Raw genomic sequence first — 16,111 nt, 5'->3', positions numbered from 1 at the left:
TGGCTAGAAACGTCTTGACAGACCAATGCAGTGTGAGCCGGCGGGTTGTCTTGATGGAGAACCCATGAGTTGTTCTTTCACAAATCGGGTTGTTTTTTCCTTATTCTTTCACGGAGTTAAGCAAGTACCTCACGGTAGTTGAGTTGTTTAATCGATATTTTCATCCGTTTTGGACGTGGAAGGGCGACCCAGGCGGACATCATCTCAGACGTCTTCTCGGTCATCTTGTAAACGCTTGATAACCACTCAAAAACTCGCGTACGTAATTAACATTCATCGCCATAAACTTCTTTTAATAAAACATAAGTTTCAGTAGCGGTTTCACCAAGTTTCACGACCATTCGTTGCACTACATGTGTAGTATCATGTTTTCGGCAAAACGGAACTAACTCCTCTTACACAAACGACGGTTCCGGTCAGACAGATTTCTTTACAAACATGTGAGACGCTGCAATCGAAAGAGAAGAATTTACGCTGCACACCTGTCGATCGATAAGATTTGGCGCATGCATATTTCTTCTGTAGCAGCATCAGTCTCGTTATTTAATAACCACACCTCGTATTACATATTTTAAATAATAAATTGTTACGGAATTATAATTCAATTTAAAATAAATTTTATCAACTTTAAACAACATTAACAAAAATAATTTTATTGAAGTAAGAAATTGGGATCATTATTTAATAAATGGATAAGTAATTTCATGCCCAATGAATTTCTTGAATATTTCACTTTGTAGAGGTTAAGTACTCGTATTAGGGCATCTCCAATCATTAATACCTCAGGGAGTAAATGCCTTCAAAGATATTGATTTTATTGAAACAAGCAATGACTTCTCTACAAATTCTTTAAAGTTTTCCGTGGTATTCATTGGTCCTGAATAAAAGATCGCTATTCTAAACGAAATTGGTTGAGTCGAGTACTTTTAATGCGAACAGAGTTTAAAGTTTCGAGATTATTCTCAACCTCTTGCTTTCCCTTATTCTAACTAGCTTTAATCAGTATGGGAGCTATTAGGAAAGGCGCAGTTATTACCTTACGGGAATATGTAATCACTTGGTTAGAAAAAGAAAACATAGGGAACATAACTTAGTACTACAATTTTCGACAACTTACTTGGGATAAGGTATTTCTTGGCAGTGACAGTAGTAAGATGTATGAACCTGTGTTAGTAACATCAAATCAAAAGATTCCATTTTGTTCAACAAGAGTACTTTAGACGCGCAGTGTCACTCTCAGGTGCTCGGTCCTGCAGATGGAAGAAACTTCAAAATATCCTACTGACGTACTGCTGCCTCTCACAGAATTATGTGGACCTAATGAGAACTTTTCCAAAATCTAGTGTTCTCTTAGAGTAATAAACAGCCGGAGAAGTTAGAAAATGTTAAACTTCATTCGATTGCGCTGCTAAAGAATCTTCTTCAAACCCTCCAAGTACAATGATGATGGACAGAGCTGTAAGAAGCCCGTAGGAAGATATAATCTAAGAGCCAGCAGTTGGATTCGAATCCGGGACCTCCGCATGGGAGTCCCATATGCTAACCTCATAGCTAATCCATTATTATTATTATTATTATATTTAGGGGCGAACTACTTCTATTCAAGTACTGAATAAACTGACTGCTTCTGATTCCTTATTATTTATTAAAACTTTCTGGTAGGTCTCTGCAGACTACTTATCTACTATCTACTATCTATTATTAACTAATAAAACATCCATAGCTCCTTCATTGAATAATTAACTAACATAAACCAATAGCCTCCAAGATAATTTCTGTTATCACTCTATAAATCAAATTTTTTAAAATGGAAACCATTTTTAAGAACAGCTGGGGAAAATTCAGGAAAAACTGATGCATTATTAAAAGAAATTAATTAAACAACAACTATCAATTGTTTTCCTTCAAAGCAAGAAAGCGTTAGAGTCATTTGTTATTCTCTTCTACTTTTAGAACCAAATAATTGTCTTTTTAGACTAACTGACATTTTAAGTTAAATTCTATTTAAAAAAAAAAAAACTGTACCCAGTTTGTGAAAGTCTATTTATGTTTCTAAGAAGACTTGCTATTTTATTCAATCTACTTGCAGTGGTTTAATAGCTTTGCTGTTTTTGAAGAAATCGGGTCTTTCTTTAATGATCTATGACTGTTTTAATTTTATTTTGCGCACTATTTCGGAAGCATTTTAATTAACTCAGTTATGTAAAGTAATAGGCTATTTTTTCAGGCGAAGCTTAATGTCCAACTACCAATTAATATGCCCAGTATTTTACCATATTTATTTAGAGAATTTTGTTCGCTAATTAAAAGTTAGTACGTCGGCCTGTTTTAATATTATATAATGTTAAGAAAAATCGATGTTTGGCAGTTAAAAGAAGTTGTACTTATTTTGGAAAAGAAATAGAGATTAAAACAGTGACGATAGAGCAGCTTCTCAAGTACTCTGCTCTTTACTGATAAAGTGGCCATAGCCTTCTTTATCACATACAGGGTGTTCAGCATAAGACTACCGTAACTTCGGGAGGCGATTCTGGGCATCATTTGCAACAAAAAATTCCATATGAACTATGGTTCGATTCGGCTCCGTTTTATAGATATTTTTAATTTTATGTTTTTTCAAGGTGTTACTACTTTTTAGCAAAAAATTACCTATATTTCTCAAACTATTGAAGCTACAGCAATTTCAATAAGCTCATTAGAAAGAAGGTTAAATTTCTTTTTAAATAAGCTTATTTGTATTCCAAAATAATAATATCAAGTATTTCACTTTGTGGCACAAACATAAGAAATAGCAAGTTTCTCATTTTTTCCAAAAAAACTTCATTTTTCTCAAAAATATTATAAAAACGCACTATTCATGGAAAACATCTACATACGATCACCTTTCGAATGGTATACAATGCATTCGGGTTATTTTAAAAATTGATGCAGAAATCTATGATTAATTGCAAAAAAGTAGGCCTCAAAACAGCGTCGGCATTATGAAAGGAATTCACCTACCATAAGAATATAACTGATCAGAATCATCAAATCTAGTACGATTTTTTGCAAACGTGTAATTTAATAATTAATTTATTTAAGAACTATATTCAAAAATATAAAATTTACATTAAAAATAATAAAATAAAATAAAAAGAAGAAAAATGAATATGATGTTAAATGAGTGTTAGGTACTAATTTCGAAAGAAAGGATTTTCGTTTAACGAGTTTAGATTTGTGTGTTGTTCTTTAGTTAATTAAAGAAATATGCCAAATAATGTGAATAAAACACAAATTTTCATGAACTAAACAATAAACTTTTGGAATTAACAGGTTGTGAAGAGTAGAGTCCACCCCATTATATGTAATACATAACAGCGCAATTTTCTGCGTTGCAAGAACATGTTTGTTTTTGTGATGCCAATCCTTTGCGCAAATGACGGCGTTTCTGTCGAGGCGAGGCTGTTATCCGAGTTGACCCTGGGATCTTAAATCTACACATATGTACAGCTTCATTATACTCAGAGAATTTGATACTTGATACTCCTCTTCTCTGCCTGGAGTGGAGATAATGTTGTGTACCAGTAGGATAGAAATGTCCATAACTTCCATCCTCTGAGTAGCTTTACCCAATCAGATTACGGCTGGCTTGTTAGCTTCTACTATCCGGTCTAGGATGCCGCAAGTTTCAAAAGCAGCTTTCATATGGGAATGCCTGAAGGTAATTGCTGTTCACATGATTCTTATTTGAACAAATTTGTAATATTTTAAACGAATCTTTGCCCCAGCAGTTTGTCTATGAATTAAAATATTATAATAATACATTTCTGTGTTAGTATAAAACGTCTGTGATAATAGCTGTATATAAATTTCATTATTAAGCGATAAATAAATTATTTTGTTAGCAAGTTTAGAATGATTAATCTAACTCTAGAAACTTAACAGTTTTTGACCTTTAATATCTTGATGCGGGTCCTTTAATAGCTTTATGAATTGAAAAGGTTAGATAAAACTAGAATTAGGTCACCTTTAAAACTTTTATGATAATGAGAACCCATTTTAAATTTATTATGCTAATATGTACTTTGAAAATCTTCTTAAAACCTACAATTAAGTGAACTTTATAGTTTCAAGTGTAATAAGGAGATTAACTGGTTAATTGGTCTTAGCTTGATTAAAAAGATATGAGATTAAATCTGTACACATCTCTATATCTTAAGGATTCATGCATAATCATCTTATCATGTAACTTCTCTGTGTTACGGTTGCCAAGTGTGGGGTCACCAACAGTTTGATGAAGTAGAAATACTATTAAGATATTTTATTAAAAAACTGTTTGCGTTACCACGTTGGACACCGAGTTACATGTTGTTTATAGAGACTGGGTTAAAACCTTTGTATCTATATACATTAAGAATGCAGATACAATATGTAATAAAAGTTCTACAACTACCCGACCATCGTCTACCCAAAATTATTGCGCAAAAAGTAATAAATAAAAAACTATACTGGTATCGCTCTTGGCTAGAATTATCGGATCGTTATGGTTGTGGCGTCGAGAAGTTCCTGGAGGAGCGTGTAAAGTTGCCTGATTGGAAGAGTACAATTCTGCAATTGTTTGAAGATCGGCATAAAAGGGATATGTTGTCACTGGCCTCCCGCTCGCAGCATTACTCTCTTTATAACCAGCTATTGAGTCAGGATCTACCTGATAATTATAAAAAATATATGTCAGACGAGGGTAGTTTACACCTAAAGAGAGTAGTGTTTCGGGCGAGATGCCAGCTGTTAGATCTGAACTTCAAGCCGTGGGCAGATGAAAATTCCCGACTCTGCACTATGTGTAATTTGGGTGTAGAAGAGTGTGCTTTCCACTTCCTTGCCGTGTGTCCGATACTCAGGGAGTACAGGGTAAGGTGGTTCAATAAGGCAGAATTGACTAGTGACGAGATTATAAGTTTTTTAAACGGAAGGGGCAACTGGTACCCGTTGTATTCATACGTACAGACCGCATCCACTTATAGAGCTTTCCTGATCTCACAATACAATGGATAGTTTTATTTTTCACTTTAATTATTTATTTTATTCAGTTTTGTGTATTTTACCTTTAATCTCATACTAATTATTTTATCTCCAATCTCTTACTACTGAAGTACGTTATTTTTGTTTTTTTTATTTTTGGTTGCATTAAAAAAAAAAAAAAAAAAAAATGTGCAATTATTATTTAATTAAGTAAATTGTTTATTAAAATTAGAAGTAAATATTTTCAGTTGTTTTTAACATACGAGGTTAACTTGGCAGACGGACAAATGTCCATTGTCTATAGTGTATTTGTATATATAAATTTTTTGTGTGTATTTTGTAAATTAGAAAAATAAAAACACTATCTATCTATCTATCTATCTTAGTTTCAAAAGGATTTATCCAAATAATAATTTTGTTCTCAGTTCTATTTATAGTCTATGTTCAAGAATTGAAGTTGCATTGCAAAAGATTCAACCGCTTAACCCCTCCCACCCGTCAAAAAAGGCTTCCATATATTGATCTACGTGCAAGCATCATATCACGTCCTTGATTTGACTCCCAAATATTGGAGGGCAAAAAAATTTCTTTTTTTTTTTTTTTGTCATAAACAGATCATTCCCAAAAATTGCTGAATTGCAAGTAGCATAGAGGTTACTGAGACGAACAAGGGAGTATTGAATAAGTTTATTAATTTCTGAATAAAATTTACATCAATATTACACCCTCAAGGCAATAAATGTACACCGCACCTTAAAAAAATATATATGTATAAATAAAAAATACATCTACCTTTTTTGTCAATATTGATGTATACATTCACTACTACACAAAAAGTGTGCAAGCGAAATTATTGACAGAATGATAAACGTAATGGCCTGAGTACAATGTGGTGTTATGTCCCCCAATTGAGGAACTCACTATAAAATTTTAATGGTTACAGTTGTTGTTTGAAAGAAGTGGGGTTATGGAAGGGTTGTTTGGGATAATGAGGGTGGAATAGAAACCCTATACCATTGAATAGGATGGTTAAAAGTGAGATCATGGAATTTTTTGTAACGGTTTTTAATTAGTAGATAAGCCAAAAAAAACTGAGGTTCGTGTGAAGGTTAGCTTCATACAAAACAGCGCTTTGGTAACTTGAATATTTTTTATTAGAAAGATTAAACGCGATAGAAGTTAAAATTAAAAAGCTTGTTTTAAAAACTTTTGCCCCTCTTAAAAAGATTTATTACAACTGTCCGGTAGGACAGTTGTATAAGGGTTGATCATCAAAAACTGCACGAAAAAGCGTAACGTTGAAAAACACCCAACTTTGACAATTTTTTTCTCTTTTTCTATAAAAGATAAAATTCCCAAATTTTCTTTAAAATATAGAGCAAACCCTCCTTTATAACTGAAATTTTTTTGCAACCACCCAGACCTAATAGATTTCGAGAAAAAAGTTGCCGAAAATGAGCAAAAACGGCATTTTCAGAAATTGTTCTTCTTCTTCTTGTTGTTGTTGTTGTTGTTGTTGTTGTTGTTGTTGTTGTTGTTGTTGTTGTTGTTACCTTTTTTGTAAACTACGTAGCGCCTAAACGCGTGAACCGATTTTCATGAATGAGGTGTCATTCGATTCGGAATTTTATGTAGATGTGCCTTTTGGGGGTCTCGACGCTGTACACCGAATGGGAGAGGAGTTAGCCCCCTTTATGTAAGGCCCCCTTCAAAATTATTATTACTAATTACTCTGTAAATCTTAGCCCGATTTTGATAAAATTTGGTAGGATGATGGGGTTAGGGCTCCCCTATGTAACATTAAAGCGACGATCTGCTCTTACACTAGTTAAGGGGAAGTATAGCAATCGTTTCAAATTATCGACACGTGAACTGATTTTCATGAATGAAGTGTCATTCGAATCGAAATTTTGTACAGATTTGCACTTTAAAAGTCTCGTCGCTATACCTCATATGGAGGGGAGTTTGCCCCACCCAAGTAAGGCCGTTTCTAAAACTATTACTACCAATATTTCTATAACGCTTTGTCCGATTTTGATAAAATTTAGCACGAAGAAGTGATTAAAGCTCCTCTACATGGCTGTGAAGTGCCATCATGCTCTTACACCTACTAAGAGGAAGTACTGCAATCGTTAAAATTATCAATGGGTGAACCTATTTACATTAATGAATTGTCGTTCGATTCAAAATCTTTGCCTCTTTGCCTTTTAGGGAGAAGTACTGTAATCGCCCGTTTATTTTTCTTACTCCTCTTAAAAGGAAGGTCTGAAATCGCAGTTTAAATTTGCTTTTTACGTACAAATACCTTCCTATTTTATATAAAAAGGCTTTCTCAAAAAAATTGTTGTTGAGGATGGTTTGGGGACCGCAACTATAATCATTCTTTAAAAAGATCTCTCCAGTGGTAGTTACGGTTCCTACTTAACACCTTATCAGGTTATAATGATAGAATTGCTTATTCCAAATTTAAAAAAAACAGTAAAGCAGATATGTAACTTAGCAAAATAGACAAAAATGAAAATCTATCCAAAAGGTACAAAAATCTCCTTAACAAAAACTTACAGTTTAAAAAGTTAAGTATAAGGGTTGATTAAACGCCAAAAGGTACACAAATCAGCATGTACCCAACATTTCATTCAAGCTTAGTTGATATAATTTAAGTAATTTTGCTGCATTAACTTTTCCTTCACATTTTTTAGAATTTATTAGATGTCACAGACCCTTATGCTGGCCATTTTCATCTACAAAATATTTGTTCAAGTAGCACTGTAGATTGACTTTAATATCTATTAATCTATAATAATCAAACTATTAATTACAGGTTAAAAAGAAAACGTTATAAAAAATAAAAAAAATTACGAGGCTACAAAATTTAAAAACTTTTTTAAAAAAATGCTTACACCAACATACATCAATGATTTCGATTATTTTATTTTTAATAAAAATCGTCGGTTTAAGTTCATTCTTCGATTAAAGTAATTGTTATTTTATGAAGTAGTCAAACGTTTATAATAATAGGTAATAATTATCTGGCTCTATCGCAAATAATATAGTTTTCTTCAATCACACTCTCAATGTAGCTGTTCTTCTCACAATGTTATATATATGTTATGTAATATAAAATAAATAAGTATTGCATACTTTTAGGACAGCTAATTATTCCAGTATTTTACTATAAGTAAAATTAAATTACAATTGAGAAATGAATAATTGTTGTTGAATAATCTACTTGTTATTAACTGTGTGTTATTTGTGCTCACGAATATTTCGGTAAGACGAATTCAAGTCTGAAATATTGTTTTAAATCCTCCGTGATTCAAATTTAAACAGTAGCCGACTCTAACTTTGTCTTTTTCTACTTTAACATGCATGTATAAGATGTGACAACTTCAGAATAAAGGGCATATTAAAGATAAATCAGAAGAATAATTTGGAATAGAGTTAAAATAAAGTACCTATTTAAAAACGAAGATATAATATACATTTTATCATAATTATAACCAAATAATATTATGAACGAACTGGCCAGCATAAGGGTCTGTGACATCTAATAAATTCTAAAAAATGTGAAGGAAAAGTTAATGCAGCAAAATTACTTAAATTATATCAACTAAGCTTGAATGAAATGTTGGGTACATGCTGATTTGTGTACCTTTTGGCGTTTAATCAACCCTTATACTTAACTTTTTAAACTGTAAGTTTTTGTTAAGGAGATAATAGTGTTGCATTGAAGTTTTAGGTTTTAAAATAAGTTTTTTGGCGTCTTACAAGTGGTCTATTTAATAGGTTTTTTTTTCGAAAGTTGAGTTATCTCTAATATTATGAACGGATTCGCTGAATTGTTTGTCTTATGAAGTCCTGAAAATCGTAACAGTCGCTATTACAGTCACAAGGAAAGGACAAAAATATTTCGAATTCTAAATGCTCACAGCACCAGTTTCTGGAAATTAGACAACTTAAAAAGATATAATTATAATTAATTTTTAAGTATTTACAATTTTAATTGTTCTAAACTAGGTCAATAATTTTAAAAAGTACCTTGTGGCCCACAAAACATGTTTCTAAAGGGATGGTAAGAACGAATATGGAGAATAATAAGAACTAACTCCATTTAGCCTTTCGTTTTTTCTCTTTCAAGTAGCCTCTTTTACAGCTTCTTTTAGCCTCTAAGCAGCAACTAGTAATGCACTTAAACCTTTTTAAGTCTTCTTCAGACGCCAATGATCTCAGATGTTAAAGTTACTCATTTAAAGGAAGAAATAATTCCACTTGAGAAGAATTCATTAGTAAAACGGACTGGTTTGGGAAGCTCTTACTTTGTGTGAGAAGATATGGACCCAGTTATGACTACAATCTATGGGTTTTGACTGGAATTGACTACAATCTATGACAGCTCAGAATTTAGTTTTATGACGTTCTTATCGTTTGTGAAAGCGGGCTGTTCTAGGTACAATACAAAAATAAGGAAGAATTTCTTTTACACAATAAATCTTTTAATAAATTTTTGAGGATAGGTGAAAATTTGGATCCTATGAGGAACAAATTCATTAATACTTTTATTCTTATTTCAAAAAATGGCATTAATTATTGTATAAAAGATTCCAGCTTTATTCTTAGATCTGAAATAATTTCTTTAAGATTAAAACTTTGTTTATATGAAAGATTGCAAAAATTTATTTTGTATTTTTAGTTACATACTGTAAATTTGGAATTAGATGAACTAATAATGTGAATTAAACTTTTTTTTTTTTTCTTTTTCACGATATATTAATGTTACTGTTAGTATTATATCACTAATATAAATTTCAGTAGGTTTAGAAAGTTAATATATTGTGCTGTGTTCGGCTAATAAAGGGGCTTACAGCTGACTCAGTGTGCATTGTGTTTTATTACTGCCCTTTCTGCATATGTAATTTTGCTTACGAAAAGGATACTAGAAGAGCAACCATCCCTTTATATTATCCTTTCTTTTTGTGCAATAGTTATAATATGTTTTGCTCCTTTATTGTAAGAGTTAGTAATTACTGTTGAGAGTTAATTATTTACGAAAGAAACTTTTATGACTAAAGATACATTGAAAAATTAAATATTAATAATGTATTTATGCGTATTTTGAAAATGGTTTATAGAGCTGTGGGGTTCAACCAAACGCTCCAATCTCCAAAGGATTCAATAGCTACAATCTAAAATACTTCGAACTATGTTAAACGTTCCATTTTATGTCTCCAACCTGACTATACACACTGACCTTAACATTCCTTTTGTCACCCAAGTTGCTAAAACACGATACAGAAAACTCCAATTCAGCCTGCAATCTCATATAAATCCTCTAGCTCAAAATCTTTTTTCTAGAACTCTTCCTGACAACCCGACAAGACTTCTTAAAAGACAGTGGCCTCGTGATCTCCTCTCAAATGAAGAGAGTGATTAACCATATAATGTTTTGAAGTGTTACCACTGGGTAACTTTTCCACTCGTTACCTTATCATGTATTACTCTATTGTATCATTGTTACTTATAGCTCTAACGCGCTGATTGTAGCACAATAAACGCAAAAAAAAATGGTTTTAATAATTATTTTAATAATGTTAAAATTAAAATGGTTTCCTTAACGTTATAGTAGGAAATTTAAAACACTTTTTCTTCATATTGTTGATTAATTAGAAGCCATCAACTCGTATTAGATACCTATCTATACTGCAGGATAACTATCCATGAATACCGTTAGCCGTCGTCTTCATATTACAGTGAAGATAAAAATGGAAATGCTGGACAGTACAGTATAAACCTAAACCTGTAAAGCTTACCAGGAAAATTAAAAATTGCCTCATAAATCAATCTAGCATGCCTTTACGAAAGTTGCATGCACGAGAAGTTATTTTCAAGGGAACAAAACTAAAAAATCCATTCGATCAACTTTAAATCTTTTCTGCGATTAGAATTAGGCAGTGCTTTAATAAAACTTAATTGTGGATTATGTTATGGAATCATTAAGAAAATAAAATCTGAGGTAATTTGGATGGTGTACTATGATTCCAGAATCATGTTTGTGATGGTACATTGTTGCAATTGTCATTGCAAGTAGGGAGAAAATAGATGAGTGTGTAATGGCAATTGGCTGACTACAAGCCGTACATCCAACACAAGTGGTTACGCCCTTCAGCTTCGGTAAAGTGTGTAAAATGGGAGTTTAGTTCAACATTTGGATTTTAGTAAAGTTAAAGTCATTTTGAAAAATTAGATTAAATTTATTGGTATACTTATGTAATTTTAATTAATATCTTAAGGGTATTTGTACGACAAATGTTCCTTTTATAGAGTCACCCAGTTTCATGTGAAATGTTTATAAAATCATATGTACCTCTACATCAAACGGTAGAGAGGGCCTGACGAAGTAAGTAAATCATAGGTGATGTAAAAGTTATCGAAAAAGTGGCAAAATATTAGAAAAGTTTTTTTCAGTAGAATAGCTTCTCAGGTAAATAGAGGAGATGTGTGTAACTGTGTGGAAAATATATATATTTTTTTTATCCTGTATTGGCCATTCGGGTGGGAATATATCCAACATCTAACTTGCAGCCCAATCCGCTAAAGATCTCTGGCATTGGAGTTATTCTACTGGCAGGTACAATTTGTCAGATATCTTGTCATGTGCTCACTTTAATTCACCAGAGTATATGCGGGCAGTCTTTACACGCTTACTTAAAGAGCTTCGTCTGCAAGAAATCTCTCTGCGTTTTGTGTATATTTCTGAACATAAGGAGAACAAAATATGAACCGTAACTGAAAATTAAAAATTCTAATTGTTTTTAAATATTTTTTTTATTAGGTTTGAACATTGTTACCCATTAGAATGTTTAATAAATGAAGTATTCTCGGCATATCAAAATAAATCTCAAAATAAATAAAATAATAAAATAAATCTAAGACTTATTAAATCTGTCTGCGTAATCATTCGTTGATCTCAACTTATTTTGTAATGTGAACATTTATTGCAGTTTTCATCTCTTTATAAGTACCAATTAATTATAAATAATGATGTAATTAATGTATTAATTTATTTAAAATACTTTTTTATAGCTACTTTATTTGTTACTTTAAATTCCAATAAAATAGCAACTGAACATTATGTTTGGTTCCATAAAAATGTTATGATTAGTTTAGCATTTAAAAAAGCGTATTCTTTGATAAAATATGTCTGAAGGTTTTACTTGTACTTGATTAGATCATGGTTCTAATTTGTTGTTCTGTTATTTGTTTTGTTTGAGTGCAGTGCTGACGGTAACTTCGAAGTGACGCTGGCGACAAAAGCAACCCTCAATTATACTGGTCGAGTGGAATGGAAACCACCGGCAATCTACAAGTCGTCATGCGAAATCGATGTCGAGTATTTTCCATTTGATGAACAAACCTGTGTAATGAAATTTGGTAGTTGGACGTATGATGGTTTTCAGGTAACATTTTATTTTTTATCTTCGGTTAAAGTTGAACAAAAAATTTTTAGTTACTTTTACTTTTGAAGCATCCTTAGAAAACTTAAGGGAGAGATAAGTTCATTTGCTACGCTACGTACCTCTGGCCACGAGGTTTTCAATTACTTCTTTTAGTCACATTTTTTATAGAGCTCACTATCTGCATCGATAGAACATAATACCTTCCTTTGCACATCGAGCAAATTAATTGCAAGATGAGCAATTAATGCACATCGAGCTTTTACAGGTGTGTAAACGTAGATTATTCACACAGACTACAAGGATACCCGCCATAAATGTTACTTGCTGAAGAGTTCGTGTTAATCGCATTATTTATGTTATTTCAAAGAGGCAGTTTTGTTTTCCACGAACCAAATTTTGGAAAAGCTGAGTAAGCTCTGAAGCACTAAGTTAGTTGCCAAGTTATCAGTCTGCGCACATTTCCTGCATAATCAGCTTCAGTATTTTCAATTTCTAACTAAAAAATTTGAATTCTGGTCTTGCATTAAATTATTAGCTAACGTTTCCGCATGGTACGTAGTTATACTGCTATGATTTTAATTTAATATATAAATTTTAATTTATAATATATTAAAGCTTGATAATTTTGGTTTCTAATATCAAATACGATTTTTTAAAACCTATAGAATTCTGAACAAATTAAATAACAAAGATTGTAATCAATATAATATAACTTTAAGAGCCAGTAAACATAGTTAAGAATTTTGAGTCATTAATTTGAACTAAACATACCATCAAATCACTCAAGATGTCAGCGAAGGGGAGTTAGCACTCGAACCAGACCATCCAGGGTCTGACTAATCTAACTGCTTGGTCTAACGAAGGTCGATGCTTACCTTAGGTATTCACCGCTCCAGTCAGACACTGTTACTTGAACAAACTTTATATAGAATGAAATTAGTGTCGAAATCGTTATTAGAAAATTCAGTCTGCAGGACCAAACTCTATACCTCCTTTGTTAGAGCGATATTATGCAAACGATTTCTAATGCTTGGCGTCTGCAACATGGAGCCAAACTAGATTCGAAATCTTCGCTCATCTCTGCGCTGGCAATTTTTGAAAAATGTGAACAAGCTGTTTTTTTTTATAGGGTTCTAAACGCAAAGTTACTAAGTACGGAAGAAGCCTTTGTTTCAAAACTGGCCTTTGTCGCAAGACACCAATTTATAAACCTCCAACTAAATTCACCGTCGCTGCTTCGAATCAAAACGGTGCCACTGAGGAGTGCATACAAACATGCTGAAATAATTGGCTATTATAAAATAATCTATATCGAACTAAATCAATTAAAATAAAATATAAGGGGGGAAATTCAACAAATAATTTAAACCAACTCAAATTACAAGCAATTTAAACTATTACGTAATTATAATTTTGTTTTTATTATGCTGTTTACTCAAAGTAAACATTATTTATTTAATCTCCAAAGTAATAAAATTAATTAGCTCAACAAGCGTAATAGATAAAACTTAATAGTAATGTTAGTAGTTGCAATAATCCCATAGAAACAACGCCATACCGGCCACAGATATTACATGATGTTTAATTCCCCTTATTGTAAAGTTTATTTTAATTGCTTCGTTTCTTATTAAATAACATCTAGAAAATTTATGTCAAAATCTTTCAGAGTTTAGATTAAAATAATGGAAAATCCATTAGGAACTTGTGGTAAAACGCTTGTTTACTTGATGAAGACAAAATAATTACAAGTTATGATTAATTTCAAATAAACCGTTCATTCCTTACATAAATGGAGTTTTACTAAATTTTAATACTTTTCTTCCACCCATTAAAAAGTTGCTATTTACCAAAAATGTAATCAAAATCCCCCTTATTTAAGTGATGTTCTTTTCCAAGTTTGGTTTGCTATTGAAGCAATTCTTCTGAAAATCAGTACTAAACTTTGAAATTTTTGGAGGTTTACAATCTTCTCAAGGTTCTGCTACAGGCAAACAAGTTCAACACCCTTTTCATTCAAAACAATTCATCTAGAAGTAAATATCTCACGTACAGCTCAGAACCAAACTGGTGGTCTTTAGCTTAGTTTAATTGCAGCAGTTTGAGGAGTCAAGTAGGTATAAGTGTCAACCAATTTGAACTGAAAAATACAACAAGTTTTTTGTGAACACGATAGTAAATTTTTCCAATGAGCTATTAGAGATATGTTCTCTAATAAGCAACAAGGTGGCTTTAGCAGAGGTTGTAGTTCGAGAGAAATATTAAATAAGGTTTAAAACTTACCAACTGCTTTCACATGTGGTGGGATACATTTCAGTAATTAATGATTTAATTATATTCAAATGTTCTAGCTAATTAATTAATTTAATTATCTTTAAATATAATTATATTTCTATGGGAAGGGATTACCTCAGTGGGTAGCCACGGGATCAGGAGGGCATTAGATTTACTTTTTCTCGAAGTTTTAACATGTGTCTGCGGCAAGAGAATACTTTCTGGTGGTCGACAGTGCACTTAAAAAATGAAAACTTTAGGCGTCGATAACCTCAGATAACCTGCCTTAATTTAAGGAAAATATAACTGTATAATCTAGTATCGTGTCTTTTTTTGATGTCTTGAAACGCGTTTAGTTTTATAAATAGAATTACTAATTTTTCAGGTAAGTAGAAAATATTAAAGGAAAGTGGTTAGGCGTGCCCTGTTGCATAATATCGCTGTTTCTATCGGAGAATAGTACGCCTGGTTATTACATTCCTAGCTAGTTGATTTTTTCTTTTTTTGTCTATTAACAGAGGTTGATTGATCAGTTTGGTCAATCAGAGTATTGGCCTTCAACTGAGTTTCCGTCTCACAAATTGTACATCACAATATCTTTAGACAGGATACTAGAAATATAATCTGATTTTTCTTAATTTAAGGTGGATAAACATCTGAGTTAAGAGGCGTCCGGACTCTAGTAGAAAATAATGTCCCATCACCGTGTAAGCTGTGATTCAGCAGATGTAGTGTGGAAGTCAAATTACCTACATCAAAATTATTAATTAACCTCTGATTATGGATGTAAATTGGAAACCGATCAGGAAAATAAAAAAAAACATGCGTGCTACGACTTATAAAATCAGCTATAAGTAAAAAATAGTTGTTGCTCGAATAGAAACTTAAATATCGTAGTTTGTGCCTCCATGAGCGCTCCAATTGCAATGCCTTTTCTGGGTACCAGGTACCATCAAGGCATGGCTTTTCTTCTATTCTGAAGTCCACCGCATCTAATTTATTAGTCTGATAAGAGTACTTACTCTCTTGTCTTTTGGTTGGCATTTACAAAAAAAAAAGATTTATAGGAATTTAAAAAAGAGTTAAAGCATTTATAGTATATGTTTTTGAAAAAACTGAATACACTATAGTGCTTATTTCTTTTTCAGTCTTAAGCATTAATATTCATGGTTTTCAAGGTGTTGTTCTTAGATACATTCTGCGTGTCTCAAAATAAAAATTTAAGGGAACTAACTATTGGTCCTGTTACTAACAAGGATTTTTGTATTCAAGCTGTACACCTTCAAACGCCTTTCGATTTTAATGTAAACCCTCATTTATGCTCTAGTTTGTCTATTGAGCTTTTCCCATTAAATTGGTGTTTTTTGCTTTAATATTATACTCTT

General features: G+C 32.1%; 1 protein-coding gene across 1 annotated transcript in view; it reads left to right on the top strand.

Moving 5' to 3' along the window:
* Positions 1–16,111, top strand: part of LOC141453579 (acetylcholine receptor subunit alpha-like) — a 338,623-nt gene that overhangs the window by 300,764 nt on the left and 21,748 nt on the right. Inside the window, exon 6 of the mRNA XM_074126968.1 lies at positions 12,275–12,455. Within this exon, the coding sequence (XP_073983069.1) occupies positions 12,275–12,455 (181 nt within the window). The remainder of the gene's footprint in view (positions 1–12,274; positions 12,456–16,111) is intronic.

The sequence above is a fragment of the Rhodnius prolixus genome, unplaced genomic scaffold, assembly GCF_049639745.1.
Source record: "Rhodnius prolixus isolate KJV_2025 unplaced genomic scaffold, Rpr scaffold_3, whole genome shotgun sequence".
Classification (NCBI taxonomy): domain Eukaryota; kingdom Metazoa; phylum Arthropoda; class Insecta; order Hemiptera; family Reduviidae; genus Rhodnius; species Rhodnius prolixus.
Note: the sequence above shows the minus strand (reverse complement) of the source record. Positions and strands in the feature narration are given on the sequence as shown.